This window comes from Tupaia chinensis, unplaced genomic scaffold (assembly GCF_000334495.1).
Source record: "Tupaia chinensis unplaced genomic scaffold, TupChi_1.0 Scaffold143728_1, whole genome shotgun sequence".
In the NCBI taxonomy this organism is placed as follows: domain Eukaryota; kingdom Metazoa; phylum Chordata; class Mammalia; order Scandentia; family Tupaiidae; genus Tupaia; species Tupaia belangeri.
In genome coordinates, this window is record NW_006203577.1 from 779,675 (window position 1) to 801,287 (window position 21,613).

At 48.2% G+C, this 21,613-nt stretch overlaps 1 protein-coding gene across 1 annotated transcript in view; it reads right to left on the bottom strand.

The window, feature by feature from the left end:
• Positions 1-4,607: 4,607 nt before the first annotated feature.
• BORCS5 (BLOC-1 related complex subunit 5) overlaps positions 4,608-21,613 on the bottom strand; it is a 97,562-nt gene continuing 80,556 nt past the window's right edge. Inside the window, exon 3 of the mRNA XM_014582677.2 lies at positions 4,608-5,246. Within this exon, the coding sequence (XP_014438163.1) occupies positions 5,016-5,246 (231 nt within the window). The 3' untranslated portion in view covers positions 4,608-5,015. The remainder of the gene's footprint in view (positions 5,247-21,613) is intronic.

Sequence of the window (21,613 nt, forward strand, 5' to 3'; positions counted from 1 at the left end):
TACATTTTCACTTTCCTTCTCTCCCCCCACCTCCCTGTCTCTCTCTCTTTGAGGCGAGTGCACACACCCTATAGCAAACTTAAAAAAAAAAAAAAGAAAAGTAAAATTTGAAGAGGAAAAGGACTGGGAGTGCTTCCCAGCCGTCAGGATTCAGAGAACTACTAGGATTGATGTGGAGTAAGGGGGATGGAAGCTCGAGCCTTTACAGAAGCTGGGGCAAAGTCTCCGCCCAGTGGTTTGTTCGTCACTTGAGCCCCAGGCAGGCCCGGGAAGGATGGCAGACACTTGGGGAGAGAACGCTGGGACAGCCAGGACTGCCTCCGTCCCCCCAGAACCCTGCTGGACTCTCAGCGCTGAGCAGTCACCCCTGCTGCTGGGATGACCTGAAGGAGAGCCAGACTCACGCCTGGCCTGGCTCTGCAAAAGCCGAGGCAGCTCTGAGGGAGCCGGAGGGGCTGCGGGCCTGGCCGCGCCCACGCGGAAGGTGCAGCGTAGACAGGGGTAGACAGGGTCGTGCGGCACTGTGGGCGGGCAGCGGGGCTGCTGCCTCACGCCTGCTTCCAGAGCTCGTGCATCCGTCTCTGCGGCCGGCTCTAAGGGATTCCGGGAAACATCACCGTAGCAAGGTGACAGCACTGTAAGACATCGTGCACACAGGGTAAACTAGAACTCTGCCCAGTCCCTGCACTTCCCCACTGCGCCTTACCAGCTTCCGCCTGCTTCCGGATAAGCCCACCATCCTTCTACGTAGAACTCAAACCTAAGTTAATCCTGTTTTGTCTTTTTTTTTTTTTGGGGGGGGGGGGTGTTAAGTTTATTTGTTTCTTCCGTGAAAGACTCATCTCTGGGAAAAAAAAAGTGAGAAAAGTCACTGCCGTTGGGGTCCTGGATCTGGCGGCTTGCTTTCTCTCTCTCTGGTCAAATTTTTAAAATAAATAATAAATAATTCTAATTCATTCCCCAGCAGAGACTTTGTGCCATAACTCACCCCCAGTCAGCCACGACCATGGGCACATGCATGCCCGTTCACAGGGAGGCCTCAGGAAGTGAACCTGGGACCTTCCCTTATGGCTTCGGCATGGAGGAGCACTGCGTTCCTACTGCGCTCCGGCATGTCTAACCTCTGTAAGAAGAAAAGGAGCTGAAGAGCCGGCTGAGAATTATTCCATGCCATGCTTAGGTCTGCTTTCTGTCATGTTCACTCCATTAACTGCTAAAACACAGCGAGGAAGCTCGGCCCTCGCGGGTTTAGTCGGTATCTCACTTTGTGCTTTTTTTTAATCAACCACATTAAATGCAGTGAGGGGACCGCCTGAGTCCTGAGCTATTTTTATAGCTCTAGAGACATCTCGCCTTTCACTCTTTGAAGGCTATAAATAAGCATGTCGTTGGGTTCCGAACACTCTAGGAACTCAAGACCAGACAATGATGGTGGTAGCTTAAAAGTGCCATTTCCAGGGCCAGCAGATGGCACGGTGGTTATGTCGCCAAACTCCCATGTAGTTGACTGCAGTTCAAGTCCTGGACCCAGTAACTTAAAACTCAGGCCGGTTGCATATGCATTGTGTGCCCAAGATCCCGAGAGGAGAGTGGAGGAGAAGGGATTGGAGTGTGGCCATCCCCCCTGGGGGGTGATTTCTCACAGTCTCTTTGGCGAGCGCACGCACCCAACAGCAAAAAAAAAAAAAAAAAAGTACCACTTCCTATCTGTCTAGATGAAGTAAATGATTATTATTTACTGTAGTATCATTTCAACTTTTCTGCCAATTTGAAATTTTTTTAAAAAGGGAAAGTAGTGTTAAGGGTAGATGGGGCCTAGTCTAGCCGTATCAGTTATTAAATTGCGAGGCCCAGCCACGGGAGCACATGCTGGCTAACCCTGCTGCTCTGCAGGCCACATGGGAAACATGGGTTCGAGTCTGACCCACCCTAGAGACAGGCATGGTGGCATGCACCGAGAGTCCCAGCTACTCAGGAGGCTGAGGCAGGAGGACCACAACACAGCAAGACTCTCTTAAAAATAAATAAGTAAATAAAATTCTTTTAGCATTAAAAAACCTAAAAATAGTGTAAGACGGTATGGAAAACATCAATGGATTAGACAGAACTATTGGGTCATTGGAAAAATCATGTCATATTTTCTATGAAGTATTTCTATGCAAAAATGCATCAGGACTTTTCTCATGACCCAGTAGATCTTCAGTTGTATGGAAAGTAATATACCAAAGGAGGCCTCCTGCCAGTCATTGCAGGGAAGTGCATTATTCAGTCATTTCTGTATGTTTATTGAGAGAAGCACTCTCTGCAGGGTCTCATGCTGCAATCTCCTGGCCTTCCCGGCCAGACACACAGGCGTGAGGACCTGGTGTGCAAGGTCGACTGTGGGGAACCCGCTGTCCTCCGTATTGAACCCGGAGAAGCCGGAGCAGTGCGCTGTCGCACCATTGAGCTGGCCCATTGAATTAACGTGGCCACCATCTCCCCACACCCCGACAGCATTTCCTAGGATGCCCATAGCTACTTAATTGGTCCCTAAGTTACAGAACATCTTTCTTGATTTATAGCCACTGATGAAGCTGGAGATGGTTTAAGGCCCCAGTAAAATCCCGAGCAGCAGAAGGCATTACGAAGTCCTCTCTCGGGGCTAGCAGGTGGTGTGGAGTTCAGGTGCCAGGCTCCACACGGCAGACTGCAGTTTGGTCACAGACCTGGTGGCTTGTCTCTCACTTTCTCTGTCTCACTTTGATCAAATTTTATAAATAAATAAATAGAATTCTAAAAAAAAAAAAAAAAAAAGCAAACAAACAAAAAACCTCTCACACAGCTGTGGCCCAACAAAGGCTACAGAAATAGCTCCCCATTCCCAGCTCACGGCTCCCCCCGGGACCTCTCTCTTCAGGTTGGCTGTCTCTACCTGCCCTTCCTGAGGCGGAAAGAAAGGGATCTGTTCTTGGGAAGGCAGAAATGGGATCTAAAGGTTGCCTTTGCAAAAGGCAACCACTCCCTCGCTTCAGAGAAAAAAATTTTGTTGTTGTTTGTCGTTAGAAAATACTAGAAGCTACTAATTTTCTTTTCTATGACCAAATTAAAAAAGATTTTTTTTCATTCAGCTTGAATGTTTTTGTCATCTAGTTGTTTCATGCCCTGCTTGTGTGTGTGTGTGTGTGTGTGTGTGTGTGTGTGTGGCTTTTGCGCACAAAAGGGAAAGTGAGAAATAACTCCCTGGGGGGTGGCAATGGCACGATCTCTTTTCCTCTCAGGATTTTGGGCACACACGCACACTTATGCCCTAACAATACATTTTCTCCTAAGTTCTGAGAATCTCACAAGATAGTGTCTGATTGAAATCCAAGGTTAGAATCAGATAACGTTTAGCTGAGATATGCTAAATTAAGCAGAATCAATTTTAATCTTATAGCTATTCTAAAGGCTATTTACAATTTATTTATTTAATTCCATTTGTTATTATTATTTTTTATTTTGACCAGAGAGAGAGAAAAGGAAAGTGAGAAATCAAGTCACCAGGTCTAGGACTCGAACCACAGTTGGTCCTGTAGGAGTCCAGTGCCTTCACCACCATACCACCTGCCAGCCCTAATAAAGGTTTTCTTTTAAAAACGTTCATTTCTTTCATAAATGAGGACAGCACCCCAAAAGGGTTCAGAAGCCACACTCTATCCCACCTTCGGCCAGCCCCGAGGGTGGGCTCAGGCGTGCCTGGCGTCAGGGAGGTCTGAGGGCAGGGACTGGCACCTCTCCGCTCTGGGTCAGCCTTGCAGTGTGATGTCTGGCCACTGTGCTACAGACCAGCCCCGGGACGTCTGTGAGTTCTAAACCTCAGCTCTCACCTGTTTGCCGGCCTGGATCTGGTCCATCGATTTCATTTCTTTGCTTCTTCAATCCTTCCTTCCACTGGAACAGCTATGATGAGCAGAGTACACCACTGAGCCCCTCAGCTGTCACTAGATCCCTCCGCTTCCTAAAATCCCACGGAAATTTTTTTTTCCTCTTTAGAAATGAAGGGCAGATGTTACAAACCCATTCTTTTTTTTTTTTTTTTTTTTTTTGTCTCACTGTTACAGCTTCCCTGCCTCAGCCTTCCAAGTAGCTGGGCCCACAGGTGCACACCGCCACAGCTGAGGTGGGCTGAGAACCAAACCTGGGCCTCTGACGTGCCGCGGCCTGCCCAGCAGTAGTGTCCAGCGTGGGCCACACAGCTGGGCCCGTGTTTGTTTCTGATGTTGGGGACATCCAGCACGCTGGGGAAATGCCTGCAGGATGAGAGGGCTCTGCGGTCGCCTGTCAAAGCCGCCATATCACCAACTACTAGGCTAGCAAAAACACGTGCTGGTTAGACCAGGTGACAGAAAACCGAGTCCAGCCGGTGCTGAGATACTAAGCGGTGGCCTAACTAGGTCTGCGAGGGCCCTTGGCTGTCAGCACAGAGGAATCTGGTGAACGTGCAGAGTCTGATGACGACATCCCAGGGACACCATAACCCGGCACAGACAAAAAAGCCATTGTCCCGGCCAGGCAGGAAGAGAGTGCCCCAGTTAAAGACTCGATGTGCCAGAAACGGTCCAGATAGGAACAGTAACCACAGAGACCTCGATTAAATTCGTTTTTATTGTTACAACTGAACCCCGAAGCCTGCGTACCATTTCAGGAGCCGTGGGGGGCAGGAGCTGCTGAACATATTTCTCCTTTGTCTCCACATTTTTGCTCAGGTAGCTGGACTGGCCTATATACACAACTACTTTTTAAAAAATCTAAATAAAATAAAAATAATTCACAACGCAGAGTTCTTTAAGGAACTCCTGGTAATTCAAATGGTCCAACTGCAGTTCTGGCCGAGCACTGGTTTGGTGCATTTGGCTGGGAGAAGGCCCCTGGGAAGGACAGGCGGGCTGTGTGGGGGCTCGCGTCTGTGCAGCTGCTGCAGAACCCTCCTTGGCAGGCCCAGCTCGGCGCCCTCCGGGATGGTGTCGCTGCCTCCAGGACGGCGGCAGGCGGGTCTAGAGCTCGGGCCCGCGATCGGGCCTCATGCTGAAGGGCTCCAGCCTCTCGGCCTCCGGCAGGACGCTGTTGAGCCTCTCCATGAGCGGCACGGTCTGGTCGATGCCCATCTGCACGCGGCGCAGGATGGCGGACATCTCGTTGACCTTCTGGATCTGCTCGGCGTACTTGGCATACCTCTTCTGGCGCTCCTGCATGAAGCTGAAGAGGGTTTCCACGGACAGGTCCATCTGCACCAGGAGAGAGGGCAAACTACGGTCAGCCGGGTCCACCTGAGCCCTCTCCGCAGGCCTGGGAGTGCCCCCGAGGGCCAGGCCCGCGTCAGGCCGGAGCCGACCGCGGAGTCGCAACCACATCCGCACCCCGCGCACCAGCACCGCCGCCGGGAGAGTGAAGCCACCGTTGTCTGCCCCGACGGGCCTGCAGTCTTGCTCTCTCTCCCACTCTCTGTGTGGGGACCACCCCGGGGTTTGAATCTGGCTCTGCCGCCCCAGTGGCTAACACGCATCCCTTCAGGATCCGCACTGGCAGAAGATGGGGAACTGACCCAGAGCTGCAGGGGCAGGAAGGATTAAGGAGGTGACATGCGTCCAGCACGGGCTGGGCAGCGGCCAACGCCTGCACTTCGGTCCTCCCCCCCACCCCCCACAGTGGCTTTAGTCTGGCGGTCACCGGGGAGAACGCAGAGAAGGGGACTCTCCCTAGGACCCGCACTGTGGACAGTGGCACCCTCTCCCCAGTAGCAAACAGGCCCTGGGCTCCCCTGGGCAGCTTCTTCCTTGCCTGGTGAAGTTCAGAACGTCCCTGAATAACACCTGGGTGTCCTACACGCCCTCTGCACAGACCCCACATCTGCCACACCCTGCCTCCTTCCCAGACCAGGGCAGAACCTCTGAATTACCAAGAGCCATTCCTAGCCCAAAGTTCTACAGGTACTTCCGTCCTTCCTTCTTATTTTTTAATCTGTCAGAGGGCATGTGTGCTCACCAGAGAGAGAGGGAGAGAGAGAAAGAGGGAGAGAGAGAAAGGAAAGCAACCCTCTTGGGACATGGTCACCCTAGGCTGCAACCCCTTCTCCGTTTTTCCCTCTTGCCAGGATTTTGGACAGTACAGGGGCCCTGGCAGTTTTGCAAGTCACTGGGCCCAGGACCCAAACCCACAGTTAGCCATGTGGAATCCAGCCCCCTTAGCCACCACGCCACTGGCTGGCCCTCTTCTTATTTTAGAGTTTATTTCTTCCATGACACAGAGAAAGTGGGAGCATCCCAGAAAGGATCCCCCAATGCCCGCCCCCAGCTTCAGCCAGCCCTGGGTCGCTGGCAAAGGATGAGCCTGGTGTGCTCAGGGGGTCTCTGGCTGCAAACCCAGAACCTCTCACAGTGCACTGCTTCGCTGCCGTGCCACCTTCCCTCTGGTCTGTGCCAGATCCTGCCCTCCCCATCCCCATGCAAAGTGCCCGGTACCTGCTACCACGGAACCTCCGGAAACGGCTTTGATAGAAACATAGTATTCCAAAGCCAACCACAGGAAAACAATGAGCTCTACTTTATCGCTATGTGTGGAGGGCAGTGGCAGCCGGCACTCATGCTGGTGGACGTCCTTCCCCCACCACCCAGGAACTCCGAGCAACGTGGGAACAATCAAGACCTTCAGGTGCTCCCTCCCACCCTTCAGTCACCCAGCACTTGGGAAGTCGTGAGCAGAGGATGCAAGTGTTCCAGACAGACACGCCAGCCCTTCCAGGACTGCAGTTCAGCCTGGCCCCCAGAGGGACCCTACCCGAGAGCGGGGCGATGTTGGAGCCCGCTGGAATTCTAGCAAGCACAGCACCACTCACTGCCTGCTCCCAAACCCGAACCTTCTCGTGCGATCACACTGCACTTGGCAGGGCTTTCCCGGGCCTCCCCTCCCAGCTCTACCTGACTACCAGACACTTGGGGAGTTCATCTGAAATGGCCTCTCAGGCTCTTCATGTCGAAAGCCTTTGGCCATCAGCCCATCCCCAGGCTCACTCCTGGTCAGACAGCTTCCAGAGGTGTTTGTTCAAGGGCATATACTTCCTTGCGTGTTTCCAGATCCCGCTGGGCCATGTTTAGCGTATCCAGAGCTTTGGGCAAACCCACTACATGCTTAGTGTGTGGGTGTGCACACACATATTTCAGGCACATGAAACATGTCATGTCTTTCAGTAGTCAAGAATATTACAAATCCACGGAAGAAAAAACACCACAGAAAAGGAGGCATGAGGATGAGTTTCATAGTGACAAAGCCAAGACCGGAACCCGGTCTCCCAAGTCTAGCATCTTCCTTTACAGGTACTTCCCAAGTGAGGGACGCACAGCCCTGGTGCACCATGAGACTTTGGTTGGTACATGATACAGTGCTGAACATCAGATCGTGGGGGGAAAGCCATTACCTCTAAAGATTTTTCCCATTCTAGCTGCAAAGAAAGTCTCAATATGGTGCAAGCAAGAATTTAATTCCTGGGGCCAGCAGGTGGCATGGTGGTTAAGGTGCTGGACTCCCACATGGCCGACTGAGGTTCAAGTCTTGGAACTGGTGGCTTAATTTCTCATTCCCCACCCCACCCTCTCTGGTGAGTGCATGTGTTCTGCAGCAAATGATAAAGTAATAATCATGATAAATAAAATTAAATAGATAACTTTTTTTAAAAAGTAGTTTAATTCCTGGAAACGTGTCATAATACCGGCAGTGCCTATTTCTTTTTTTTTCTGGAGAGATTTTCACTGTAGGGCGCGTGCGCTCGCCAGACAGACAGAAAGAGACAGAGAGACAGAAAGCGAGAAATCACCCCCCAGGGGGGATGGTCACGCCGCAATCCCTTCTCCTCCATTCTCCTCTCGGGATCCTGGGCACACACGCACACGCGCCCGGCTTGAGTTTTAAGCCACCGGGTCCGGGACGTGAACCGCGGTCGACTACATGGGAGTCCAGTGACATAGCCATTACACTAACTGCTGGTTCCCTCGGGAGTGCCTATTTCTGACATCCTGGCCCTTGGCTCTCTTGAGGCAGCACTGTCCCCAGTCCATAATCCCCATCTTGGCTCAGTGACTCCCACCTACACGCTTACTCTAACACACATGGCACGCTTGAGGCAGTAAATCAGAATCTCATCATTTTGACCACCTGGGGGCATACAGCCTTCCTTACGTTTGCTCTTCCTGCTTCTCAGCACACGGAGCCTCACAGGACAGCACATTCACTCAGTGTCCTGCTCCTGAAAACTCTAGAGGTATGACGATCTCATCTGAAGCTCCTGCGCTGAGTACTCCAAGCCATTCACGAGATACCACGCAGGCAGGGCCTTGTAGCTACAGGGCAATGATGAAGCCACTTGTGAGACAGAGTGTTAACACCGTTGCTCACCACGCTCAGCAGCCCGTTCTTCTACACATCAAAGAGCTAAGAGGAAGGTTCTGTAGTCAGACTCCCTGTTCTTCAGCACCAACCTCTACCTAGTACCTACGTGATTTAGAAAAATTATCTAGAACGGAGACCAGCAGATGGAGTAACGGTTACATCGCTGGACTCCCACATGGCTAACCACGGTTTGAGTCCCGGATCCAGAGGCTTAAAACTCACACTGGGCATATGTGTGTGCATATCCAAAATCCCAAGATGAGAATGGAGAAGGGACTGCAGTGTGGCCATCTCTCCAGGGTGATTTCTGTCTCTCTGGTGAGTGCACACACCCTATAGTAAAAGTCTCTCTCTCCAAAAAAAACTAGAACAGAGGACAATTCCACAAGGACAATTATTTTGGTATGTTTTGAACCCTTTGATCAGCCCAGCATCCAGCACCTAACAGGTGCTGCATAATATCTGTTGAATCAATGACTGGAAATGCAGGTAAGCCTGTTTCCTCATCTGTGACAGTGAGGATGACCACAGGGGCTACTTTACAGTAAAGCTGTCCTGGGGATGAAATGAGCTGCACACCGGGTACAACCACTCCCTGTGAACTGTTCATACGCACACTGACGGGATCACTCCACACGGTCACGTGCCAGGCCATCAGGCAAGTTCCCAAGGGTACAGACACCGAGAGCCCAAACTACACCCACGAAGCGGAGTGGGTACACCTGATGCTCCTTTTCCACTATCTCTGTTAACATGACTTTACCCTTCCAGGAAACGGGCCCACAGAGATAAAGCTCCAAACAACTTTGTTTCCAGAACTCCCCCAAAAAAACATTTAAGTGAACAAACCCCTTGATTTTCCAATAGATGGTGAATAACTAGCGACCACAGCTCCTGCCCAAACCCTGTGCCTCCTGCCCAAACCCACATGACTGAGTGCTGGCCAGGGCATGTGCATGTACGTCTCTCATCAGGGTCAGCTTGCAGATGCTCTTGCGCCCCTCTCCTTCCTTGACCACCCCGTCCTGCACTCTGCTGCTGCTGAAATGCATGCAGCCTGCTGAGACCCTCTGAACACCGAGGGCACAAACTTGGGTCGGCAGAGCCAGGAACTAGAAGCAGACTGGGTCCTTAAGGACACTGGGGGCAAGAGCAGTGCTGGGCCTGAAGGAGAGAACCAACTTCCATTATGAGCCACTGTAATGCTGGGTGTCTGTAACACTAGCTGGATTTAATCTGTGACGGATAGAAACGAATGCAATAAAGCTCTTGATCCTAAGGCAGTGGTCTCCAACCTTTTTGGCACCGGGGACCAGTTTTGTGGGAGATAACTTCCCCACAGACCGGGGTAGGGGTGGGGATGGTTTATGAGAGTACACACCTGGATTCTTCACATGCGTAGCTCACAATAGCGCCTGCACTCCTATGAGAATCTAATGCCACCACCAACCCAATCAGGGGATGGGCTTAGCTGGTAATGTGAGCGATGGGGAGAGGCTGTAAATACAGATGAAGCTTCGTTCACTCACCTGCCGCTCACTTCCTGCTGTGTGGCCCACTTCCTAATGGGACTGGCTGCAGAATCCTGCCTTACAGAATCCATTGTTCACTCAAACTTCTACTTCAAACCTTGCTCTACACAGTATCTGCTGTCTCTGGTGGTAGCACATTTCACAGGATGTTTGAAAAAGGAAGGGAGATTTTCTGTGGCTGTAATTGCAGGTGGTAGCTATCTGTAGAATGTGCTCAGACTTATTCCAAATACCTTATATGAATGGTGTGGGCCCATCTGCCCACCTTCTGGCCCACTCTAGAAATGAGCCCCAAATACTGGCAAATCAAATCCAGGAATACACGAAACCGATACTCCATCATGACCATGTGATGCTTATCGCAAGGAGACAAGCATTTTCAACATTCAAAAATCAAAGTAATTTATCATTTGAATAGGCTAAAGGTTAAGAACAGATGATTATCTCGACAGAGGCAGAAAGAACATTCAGTGAATTCAGTACTCACTTATGCTGAGGATTTTCAGCAAACTAGAAACAGATGGCAGCCTGACAAAGGGCAATGGAAAACGTAAAGCTAACGCGACAGTCATCGGTAAAGACTTTTTTCACTAAGATCAGCAACAAGGCAAAGATGTTCATTCTTATCACCTCTGTTTAACACTGTACTGGAGGCCTAGCCAGTGTAGTACATCTCTAAGAATAAATAAAAAGCATAGAAACTGGAAAGGAACTGGGCTAACAGGTGGCGTGGTGGTTAAGGCACTGGATTCCCACATGGCAGATCGTGGTGAAAAGACGGAAAGAAACAAATAAGAGATTTTATCTAGAGGTGATATGATAGTATACTTACAAAATCTTAAAGAATCTACCAAAAACTAATGAAAGTAACAAGTGAATTTAGCAAGGTTCCAAGACACATGGCCAATATACAAGAATCAATTGTTTTTCTAAATAACAATGAACAACTGGAAATGGAATAAAATAATACTATTTACAAATGTATCAAAAGCTTGAAATATTTAGGGAAAAATTCAAGTATATCTACATGTGTGTGTATATACACATATATATATATGAAGTAGAACTATGTACAGGTATATAAATACATATACATAAAATCTGTACGGGGCCAACAAGTGACATAGAGGTTAAGGTACTGGACTCCCACATGCCTAACTATGGCTGGAGTTCCAGACTTGGCGGCCTGCTTCTCTCTCTCTCTGATCAAATTGAAGAATATTGATACTGAATTAAATAAACAATTCTTTTTAAAAATTCAATAACTTATGCTAAAACAAACAGACACCATTGGGGGGAAACAACCTAGATCCTTATACCTTACACAAACATTAACGTGAAATGGATCACAGATCTAAATGCCAAAGTTAAAATCATGGGGACCAACAGATGGTGTAATGGTTACGTTGCTGGACTCCCACATGGCTGACCCCAGTTCGAGTCTCAGACCTGGAGGCTTGAACTCACACCAGACATGTATGTGCGTGCCCAGAATCCCAAGAGGAGAATGAAGAAGGGATTGCGGTGTGGCTATTTCCCCTGGGGGGTGACTTTTCGCTTTATGTCTCTCTCTGTCTCTCTGGTAAATGCACACGCCCTATAGCAAAAATCTCTCTAAAAAAAAAATATGGAACTTCTAAAAGAAAACATAGAAGAAAAATCTTTGCTACCAGGAGATAGGCAGAATCAGATTCAAAAACCACTAACCATACAAGAAAGAAATGGTTCAATTGATCTTTATCAAAATGAAAAAAAAAAATCTCTCTCTTCAAAAGACACCAATAACATCTAGAACATCCCCCCGCCCACGAAAAAAGAAAAAATAGATCCACAAACAGTAAACAAGATGTGAACAGAAACGGAAACTGTGTCTAAAAACCTATTTTCCATAAAGAATAGAAAAGAGGGTAAACCAGTAAACCCTGTAGAGGGCAGGGAGAGCAGAGGACATTTTGAGGTATGCAGACAGACACAGTGTATCTTTGTTGTAATGGCGGGGAAGCTTATGGTGATGCCTCATCTTATTACATTAACCCTCTTCAAGGCTTACCCAATCACTCAGATGACAATTTGCCATTGTATTTTTTGCTGACATGTTTTATTTTTGTTCTGAACTGAGCTACTGGAAGTCTTACAACAGAATCACATTACTCAGGCCAAAGTTTTCTGACAGAATCATTTCAAGCTACGTAATAACTGAAACCATTATTTATGTATAAGTCCTTCCCTGTGTTTTTGAACTATACACTGGGCCACGAGAATGAGTAATTATCACCACTACTTTGCTAACTGACATAGTATATGCATGCCAACCTAGTTTCCCCAAAAAATTCTGAAAATAAACACAAGAGTTTTTGTTTGTTTGTTTTGTTTTGAAGTTTTTGCCATAGGGGTGTGAGGGAAAGTGAGAAATCACCCCTCCAGGGGACATGGCCATGCCAAAATCCCTTCTCCTTCATTCTCCTCCTGGGATTTTGGGCATGCATGCACACACACGCACCTGGTGTGATTTTCAAGTTGTGGGATATAGGACTCGAACTGTACTCCACTGTGTGTGAGTCCAGCCCCTTAACCACCACACCACCTGCTGTCCACACAAGGGTTTAATAAGAGATGTCTTCTCTAACAAGAGGATATTGCCTCTAAAAGTTCTGATACATAAACTTTCTTGATAAATTTCAATGCTGGCTTGAGGCAAGTATGTCATCCTATAGAAGACGTCCCTGGTGCTTCTCAAAGTACTTTCTAAAGGGCTTATAGTTTTAAATTGGAAAAGATGTATAATTAAATTAGAAAAACTTCATGGGGAACCAGCAGTTGGCCTAATGGCTATGTTGCTGGACTCTCATGTAGTCAACCGCGGTTCGAGTTCTAGACCTGGTGGTTTAAGCTCACGCCAGGCGTGTATGTGTGTGTGCTCAAGATCCCGAGAGGAGAATGGAGAAGGGATTGTGGCATGGCCATCCCCCCTGGGGGGTGATTTCTCACTTTCTGTCTCTCTGTCTCTCTCTTTCTGTCAAGTGCGTGCCCTACAGCAAAAACCTCCCCCCCAAAAAAAAAAATTAGAAGAGCTTCATGAAGATATTGTTCCTTTTCTAGAATCAAAAACATTAAGTCATAGATATGTAGAAATAGTCAAAAGCAAGTTTAATAACTATCTTGTGTTTCTAAAAACAATGATTAGGTAAATTTTGTTTCACAGTTAACTAAATTTCTATCTATATGGTCAATATATGTGCTTTTCCTATGCCTAAGATAGCAAAAACCTCTCAAAAAAATTTACCTGAGAGCATGTGTGCTCACAGAGAGAAACAAAAAGAGAGAGAGCAACAGAAGAGAAGGCACCCCTTCAAAAGAGTGGGGTCTCACTACAAACCCTTTTCTTCCATTTGTGCTCTCTGTTGAGATGTGAAACATACACATACATGTACCTAGTATGTTTTTCCAGTCACTGGGGCTGAGATTCAAACCACGCAGTCACCCATGTGGGAACCAGCTCCTCTGACCACTAGGCCACAGGCTGGCTCCCTGAGCTTCTACTTTTAAAAAACAGGAATAACGATACCAGTGCATCTGTCCATCTGATCTCACAGTAGTCTTATAGGGGTTATAAATAGAGTGATAGATACAATAGTGATTTGAAAACAGAACAGAGCTGTAGTAATGTGAAGTGATATTATTATATAATTCTGTGGAACAGCTAAATACACCTGGAGGGTTTTTTTTTTTTTTTTTTGGGGAGGTTTTTGCTACAGGGCGCGTGCCCTCGCCAGACAGACAGCGAGAAATCACCCTCCAGGGGGGATGGCCACACTGCAATCCCTTCTCCTCCATTAGCCGCTCGGGATCTTGGGCATGCATGTACATGCGCCCGGCGTAAAGCTACCGGGTCCGGGATGCAAACCGTGGTCGACTACGTGGGAGTCCAGCAACAATGCCATTACACTAACTGCTGGTTCCCGAGATTTGTTTTTCATGGTACTTGAATAAAACTAGGAAGTTCCCAAATTATAATGACCATATTAAAAGAAAACTGATTCAGTGTCCTTCTCACATGTTTCTGAAATGCAGAACTAACAGTTCTCTTCATCTAAAAGCAGTTAGCATAACTATATAAATTATACTGTTTCAAAGGCAAAATCTGACCTTGCAATTACAGCTCAAGTAACTTCTCCAAAGATAATGTACAGATGGCCAATAAGCAAATGAAAAGATGGTCAATATCATCAATCACTAGGGAAATGAACATCAAAACTACTAAGAGATATAGCTGCACACCCTCTAGGACAGCTGGAATAAAGAGGCAGACGAGGACCAGTGTTGACGAGATGTGGAGAAACTGGAACTCTACGCACTAGGACAGCTGGAATAAAGAGGCAGACGAGGACCAGTGTTGACGAGATGTGGAGAAACTGGAACTCTACGCACTAGGACAGCTGGAATAAAGAGGCAGACGAGGACCAGTGTTGACGAGATGTGGAGAAACTGGAACTCTACGCACTAGGACAGCTGGAATAAAGAGGCAGACGAGGACCAGTGTTGACGAGATGTGGAGAAACTGGAACTCTACGCACTAGGACAGCTGGAATAAAGAGGCAGACAAGGACCAGTGTTGACGAGGATGTGGAGCAACTGGAACTCTACCCACTGCTTTGGGCATGTAAAGTAGTGCAGCCACTTGAAGAGCAGTTTTCAGTTTCTCAAAAATAGAGTCACCACAAAGCCAGCATCTTCGCTCCCAGGTATATACTCAAGAAAACTGAAATATGAGCTCACACTGTACTTATACAAAAGGTCCATAGTAGCATCGCTCATAACAAAAAGCAGAAGCAACCCAAATGTCCATCAATCAATGAGTGGATAAACAAAATGTGGTATATCCATAAAAAAGATTGTGATATTGCTAGAAACTACAACACAAGGGAACCTTGAAAATACTATGGTTAGTGAAAGAAGCCAAATAGATCACATATCAAATGAATTCATTTATACGAAATGCCTCAGAATAGGAGACCCAAACAGACAGAGAGTAGACTGGCAGTTGCCAGAGGACAGGGGCATTGGGGGATGCAAGTGACTGCTGACATACACAGGATTTCTTTTTCGGGTGATAAAAATGTTCAGAACTGGGACCAGCAGATGGTGTAATGGTTACACCAGTGGACTTCCATGTAGTTGACTGTGGTTTGGGTCCCAGACCCGGCAGCTTAAAACTCAGGCCAGGTGTGTGTGCATGTGTGATCAAAATCCTGAGGAGAACAGAGAAGGGACTGCAGTGTGGCCATCCCCCCGGGAGGTGATTTTTCACGTTCTATCTGTCTCTCTAGCGAGTGTACATGCCCTATAGCAAAAATCTCTCTAAAAAAATAATGTTCAGGGACCAGCAGTTAGCGTAATGGCTATGTCGCTGGACTCCCATGTAGTCGACTGTGGTTCGAGCTCCGGATCTGGTGACTTAAAAACTCATGCTGGGTGCATGTGCGTGCATGCCCAAGATCCCAAGAGGAAAATGGAGGAGAGGGACTGTGGTGTGGTTATCCCCCCTTGGGGGTGACTTCTCACTTTCTGTCTCTCTGTCTCTCTCTGTCTTTCTGGCAAGTGCACACGCCCTATAGCAAAAACATCTACAAAAAAAAATGTTCAAAATTAGAGCTGTTAGTTTTGCAACTTTATTAGTATACTAAAAGCCACCAAGTTGTACACTGTAGAAGTATGAATTATGATATGAATTATATCTCAATTTTTAAAAATAATAAAATACATCGATGAATCTACTCGAGTTCCTTTACCTCCTCTCCCAAGCCTGTGACAGACATCAGTACTGCATCTCAAATCTGGCTTGTACCCAGTGCCCTTCCTGACATTGGACCCAGGATGGCCGCTTTTGAATAATCAAGAGTTTACAAAGATGATGAAAGCTATTTGGTAATCCTAGACCAGATGCTAGCAACGTGGCACTGAAACAAACTTCTGATGCCAAGTAAAACATTTATAACCCTACAGGAAGGTAGCTGAGTCCACTACAGTCCAAGGTAGAAAGTTGTGTTCACCCAAATGTGAATTTGTTTTAGGTGTATTCATTTCTTCAATGACAGAGAGTGAGAGAGAGAAGAGACAGTCACCCACAACGGGGTCTTCCCTCTCAGCCAGCCAGGATCACAGGCACACACACACACACACACACATCTGGCACATCCAGGGAGACCTCAGGAGGTGAATCTGGGACCTTCCCAGGCAGGGCCAGAATCACAGTGCATTGCACTACAGCTGCGCCACTGGCCCCATGCTGATGTTCACACTAACGCCATAGTCTGCTAATCCCAGGAGGAAGCCAGTTCTCAGCACTCCTGGAAACACCCTGGCTTGCTTCTACACTGACTCACGCTGGCTGCATTGTTTCTTTCTTTCTAAATAAAAACCACACATTGATGGTTGATGCTCAGCGTGATGTTCTGACACACATACACACTGAAATGACTACTGTAGTCAAGCTGACATCCATCTCCTCACACAGCTACCATCTTTTGTGTCTGACTTGAGGCACCTTCTCCAGATCTTTCTCCTCCACTGTGAACCTGGTGCTTAGGTTCCATGGCTCCAGCTTTTGTACACCAGCTGCCCCCGGGTTTTGTCTTTGATTCACATTATTAGCTGGCTCCGCTTCCCAGGGTAGGATAGCTCTCACCATGGAGGCTGGCACGTTCTAGCCCCGCCTTCACCACCTGGCCGCGTGGGATTTGGATCACAAAGGTGAGGGTCGGCTGTGTCTTCTGGCTCCCGACCCTCCTCCAGGTCGCCACTCCCACAGAGGACTGCGAGCCTGTGGGAGCCGGGAGTTTCTGTGGGAACCTCTGGATGCCTCTCTCTTGCACAAGAGCAACAGGCAGATGCTTCCTCCATTAATTACACCACAGGCTCAAAGGCACCGGTTACCACACACTGGGCATTTTGAAGTGACCTTATTTCTGAAGACAATGGTTTGCAACGGCAGCCTGTAAGAACAAACCCTTACCTTTTATTTTCACACACAAACCTTTGATCTGCAAGTCAGACAAGAGAAGTCCCTCTCCGGCAATCTCGGTCCACCTGCTCTAATAAAAATAAACCCAAGATCCATGCTAGTGGGACTCTTTCTTCTGGTAACCTAGGTGCATTATAACAGGATCATTAGGTACGGAGAACCCAATGTACAATATTCAGGAACTCCCTAGTTATTCTCGCGAATGTAGTAAAATACATGTAACAATTACATCGACCATCAGCTGAGTATCTACGAAATGTCAAACACTGTGCACTCTGTGCTTTATATACATCACTGTGACCCCGGTATACGTGTCGCCGTGACCCCTGGTATACGTGTCGCCATGACCCCTCGTATATACATCACCGTGACCCCTCGTATATACATCACCGTGACCCCTGGTATATGCGTCGCCGTGACCCCTGGTATACATGTCGCCGTGACCCCTCGTATATACATTACCGTGACCCCTCGTATATACATCACTGTTACCCCTTGTATACGCGTCACCATGACCCCTAGTATACGTGTCGCCGTGACCCCTCATATATGCGTCTCCATGACCCCTCATATATACATTACCGTGACCCCTCATATATACATCACTGTTACCCCTTGTATACGCGTCACCATGACCCCTTGTATACGCGTCGCTGTGACCCCTCGTATACGCGTCACCGTGACCCCTTGTATACGTGTCGCTGTTGACCCCTCATATATACATTACTGTGACCCCTGGTATATGCGTCGCTGTGACCTCTGGTATACGCATTGCCATGACCCCTTGTATATACATCACCGTGACCCCTCGTATATGCGTCACCGTGACCCCTTGTATACGTGTCGCTGTGACCCCTCGTATATACATTACTGTGACCCCTGGTGTATGTGTCGCTGTGACCCCTGGTATACGCATCACCATGACCCCTCCTATATGCATCGCTGTGACCCCTCATATACACGTCGCTGTGACCCCTTGTATATACATTACTGTGACCCCTGGTATATGCGTCGCTGTGACCCCTGGTATATACATTACTGTGACCCCCTTGTATACGCGTCGCTGTGACCCCTTGTATATACATTACTGTGACCCCTGGTATACGCATCGCCATGACTCCTCGTATACGTGTCACCGTGACCCTTTGTATACACATTACCATTACTCCTCGTAACAGTCATAAAGGAAAATATTCTAGTAGAGATGAGAATATGGGATTCAGAGATGATGAAACACATGCTGACGTCACAACGTGTACCAGCTGTGAAAGCAGAATTCGACCCAAGCTTTTTTCACCTAACTTTTGCCTATCTTTTCCACAGAGATAATAAATCCAAATGTCCATTCATTTCCACTACATACACGCAATGCTGGACAACGCGTTCAATGCCTTTTCGAAATCCTTGACAGATGAGTGTAAATGGTCATTTTAAATTTTTGCGAGTGGACTGGGAAAATTCTTTGGTTTCTAATTTAATCACCAACATTTACTTTTTTAATAACAAAAATAAATGACCAGACATAACATGGACATTTACAAAACAAAGACTGAGAGGAGACCAAAGGGAATAAACTATCTGAGAGCAGATAAACTGGAAGGCTGTCTTCACAGGCGAAGTCCGTACACTTTGTACTCTGACATTTCACAACCCTCACCTCACTGAGGGCTTAGGACAAAGAACGTCAGAGCCGTGAGGGTCCTGAGAGAGCCTCTGAACCCAGCACCCTCCTCTCACGGACGAAGACTGCTCCAGTGGGGGTAAGCAGTTTGCCTGAGTCAAGCCAGGGCTGGCCTCCAGGCCTCCTGACCCCAAGGGCCACTGCACCACATAACCGTCAGCTGCCTGAAGTGACCCAAGTTGGCCAGTGACATTTTTCTTTCCATAGTCAGTTCTATTGTGCTCAATGACTCATAACTGTGTATGAGAATGTGGTTTTTCAAGGCCAGCAGGTGGCTTGGTGGTTAGGATGCTGGACTTTCACACGGCCAACCAGAGTTCGAGTCTCAAACCCAGTGGCTTAAAAATCAAGCTGAGCGCATGTGTGAGCGTGCCCGGTGTCCCGAGAGGAGAACAGAAGGGAAGGGATTACAGCGTGGTCATCCTCCCAGGGTGGGGGCTGATTTCTTAATTTCCCTCTGTTTCTCTCTGGCATGTACATGTACTCTATGGCAAAACCCTAAAAAAATACATAAAATAAAGATAAAAGAAGACATGGTTTCCACGACACCATTTCCGGCCTTCAGGGAAACAGGACTCAAGCACGAACTGATGTCAAAACGAAGTGACATGAATTAAACAAACTCGGCCACATCCCGGAGGACGCGAACCTGCTCAGGTGAGCTTAGATCTGCAGGCAGAGGGTGTCAGCCCGAGCAGCACGCACGCCCGCTTCCCTCTGAATCACCTAAACCGTCCCCAGCTCCTCGTCAGCCTGCCGCTTCCTGTTGCACAACGAGGCGCTGAGCAGACTGTCGCCAGTGTTTTCATTAATTTCACCACAGGCTGAATGGCATCGATTGCCACATACTGGACATTCTCAAGTGACCCCATTTCCTTTGTTCAAACAATGTATCTCAATGTCCCAGTGAAGGAACACTTTGACTCGGGTCTTGGAGAGAACTGAGACACTCGAGAACGTAAGGCATCTGCATTGCATCGCTTCTTCTGATAGTTACTTTAGGACTTGCCCAGTTTCTGCGGATGCCTTCTCACGCTTGGCATTACGTCTGGTGGGAAAGGAGGAAGGCGATCCCAAACGTTTAAGCAGGTCCTCACTGTAAACGTGTTCAAGGCAGGCAGATGACCCCGCCCCTGTGGCAGGGCCTGGCAGTGACACTGAAAAGCAGTGAGTCAGAAGAAGGAAAGATCGCAGGTGGACACGAAGGCTGTGGGTAGAGGTCCCACTCCTCCCGCCGGATGGACTTCACGCAACACAGTAGGACAGGACACGCAGATACCGAGATGGCTGCTACCCGAGTCCCTGCTGCACAAGTGGGCACCCGGCCCTCCTCTGCAGCTAAGCACAGCCTCCCCCTCTGCAGCCTCTAGAGGTGAGGGAGGAGGAAGGCCCTCAGCGTGCGTCCATACTCTGGCTGCTCCGACAGTGTCTCTGTCTCCCTTCGCTCCCACAGTCCTCTGAGATCCTGGTTAAAAAAAGTCCCTTTCTCAAAAACATGATTAGAGCTTGGCAAATGTACCCCAATGTAAAAAGAGTAGTCATTTTAAGGATACAAGTGTAGGGCCCAGGTCTGTGCCTGTGACCACAGCTGACTACAGAGCAGGGTGGAGGATCTCCACAGGAGGATCTTAGTGAGGGTGTCCTCCCTTCTCTGGAAATACATAAACAGTGAAAGAGGATTTGTAAAATATCCACAGAGAGAAAGAAGCAGGCTAAAAAACATACCATCTTATGATTAAAGAACAAGAACGATTAATCACCCATCATGTTTCCTTCTTTCTAATCTTTTATTAAGAATATTTAATAGGCTGGCCTTGTGAGCTAGCGGTTAAGGGAGCTGAGTCCTACATGCTGAGCGTGGTTCAAATCCCAGCCCAGGTGACTTGAAAACCACGCCAGGTGTGTGTACACGTTTGCTCCAAATCTTGACAAGAGGGAGAAGTGAGAAGAAGGGGTTATGGCATGATTGCATTCTTTAGGAGATGCTTTCTCCCTCACCTCTTTTTCTTTGTCTCTCTCTGGTGAGAGCATGCACCCTCCAGCAATTAAAACAAAGAAAGAATATTTAACATAGTAAAAATCATGTTGAATATACAGTGTTATATCCTGCCCCCCCCACCACCACTTATCGTTGAAGGCATGTCTTTTCCTAACGTCACAGTTTTCATTGCCCCGCATATCCACTGGCTCAGAGACTACCGTACTCCAGGGTTCCCAGGAAGAAGGGAGGTTACATGAAGCCTCTGATGAAATAAGCAGAGAGAGGGAGAAAGACAGGGGCTCTGGTGTCTGTACGTGTAGCTGGAGGGTAGCTGCCCGAGGGCATGCCTAGGGCAGGCAGCTGGGGGCCACGGGGCTGCCGTTCACACACGCTCACATGTCAGTATGCAGAATCTGAGTGGAGTTAAACCACAGAGCAGTCAAGTAACTGGGCTTTGCTTGTGCTCTGCCAAAGAACACAGCCTACATTTCCAACCGGCAAGCACTAAACCAGCCCGGGCCCTCTTCCAGGACTTCCATCCTCTGGCAGGATGGCGCTGGTGTAAAGGAAGTGTGGGCTGGGCCCACAGAAGCCTGCATGGCCTACCTTACAGCCACACGAACCCGGGCAAGCCCAACTCCATCTGTGTCTCCCGTACCCAAGGGACCAGCTGTATTTCTAGCTGAAGGGGAAGGCTGCCCGAAGGCCAAGAAGGGGGGACGCTATCACTGAACTGTCAGGTCTCCATGTGAAACTTACACCGGAGTAACCTGTGCGGTGAAAGGGATCACAACCGCGTCCTGAAACACTGCCTCGGTATTTCCCCAAACAGAAGCTGGCCGTCTCAGAGCGCTCGTCAAAATTCATGGCTTTAAAAGAAGCACTCTCAACCCATTTCATAGTTTCAGATCAAGGAAGCAGCAGCTGACACCAGAACCTGGTGAAAAGCAGCAACAGGGATCTAACAATGCTGTCCTTTAAGGCAGCTTCAGTTCAAG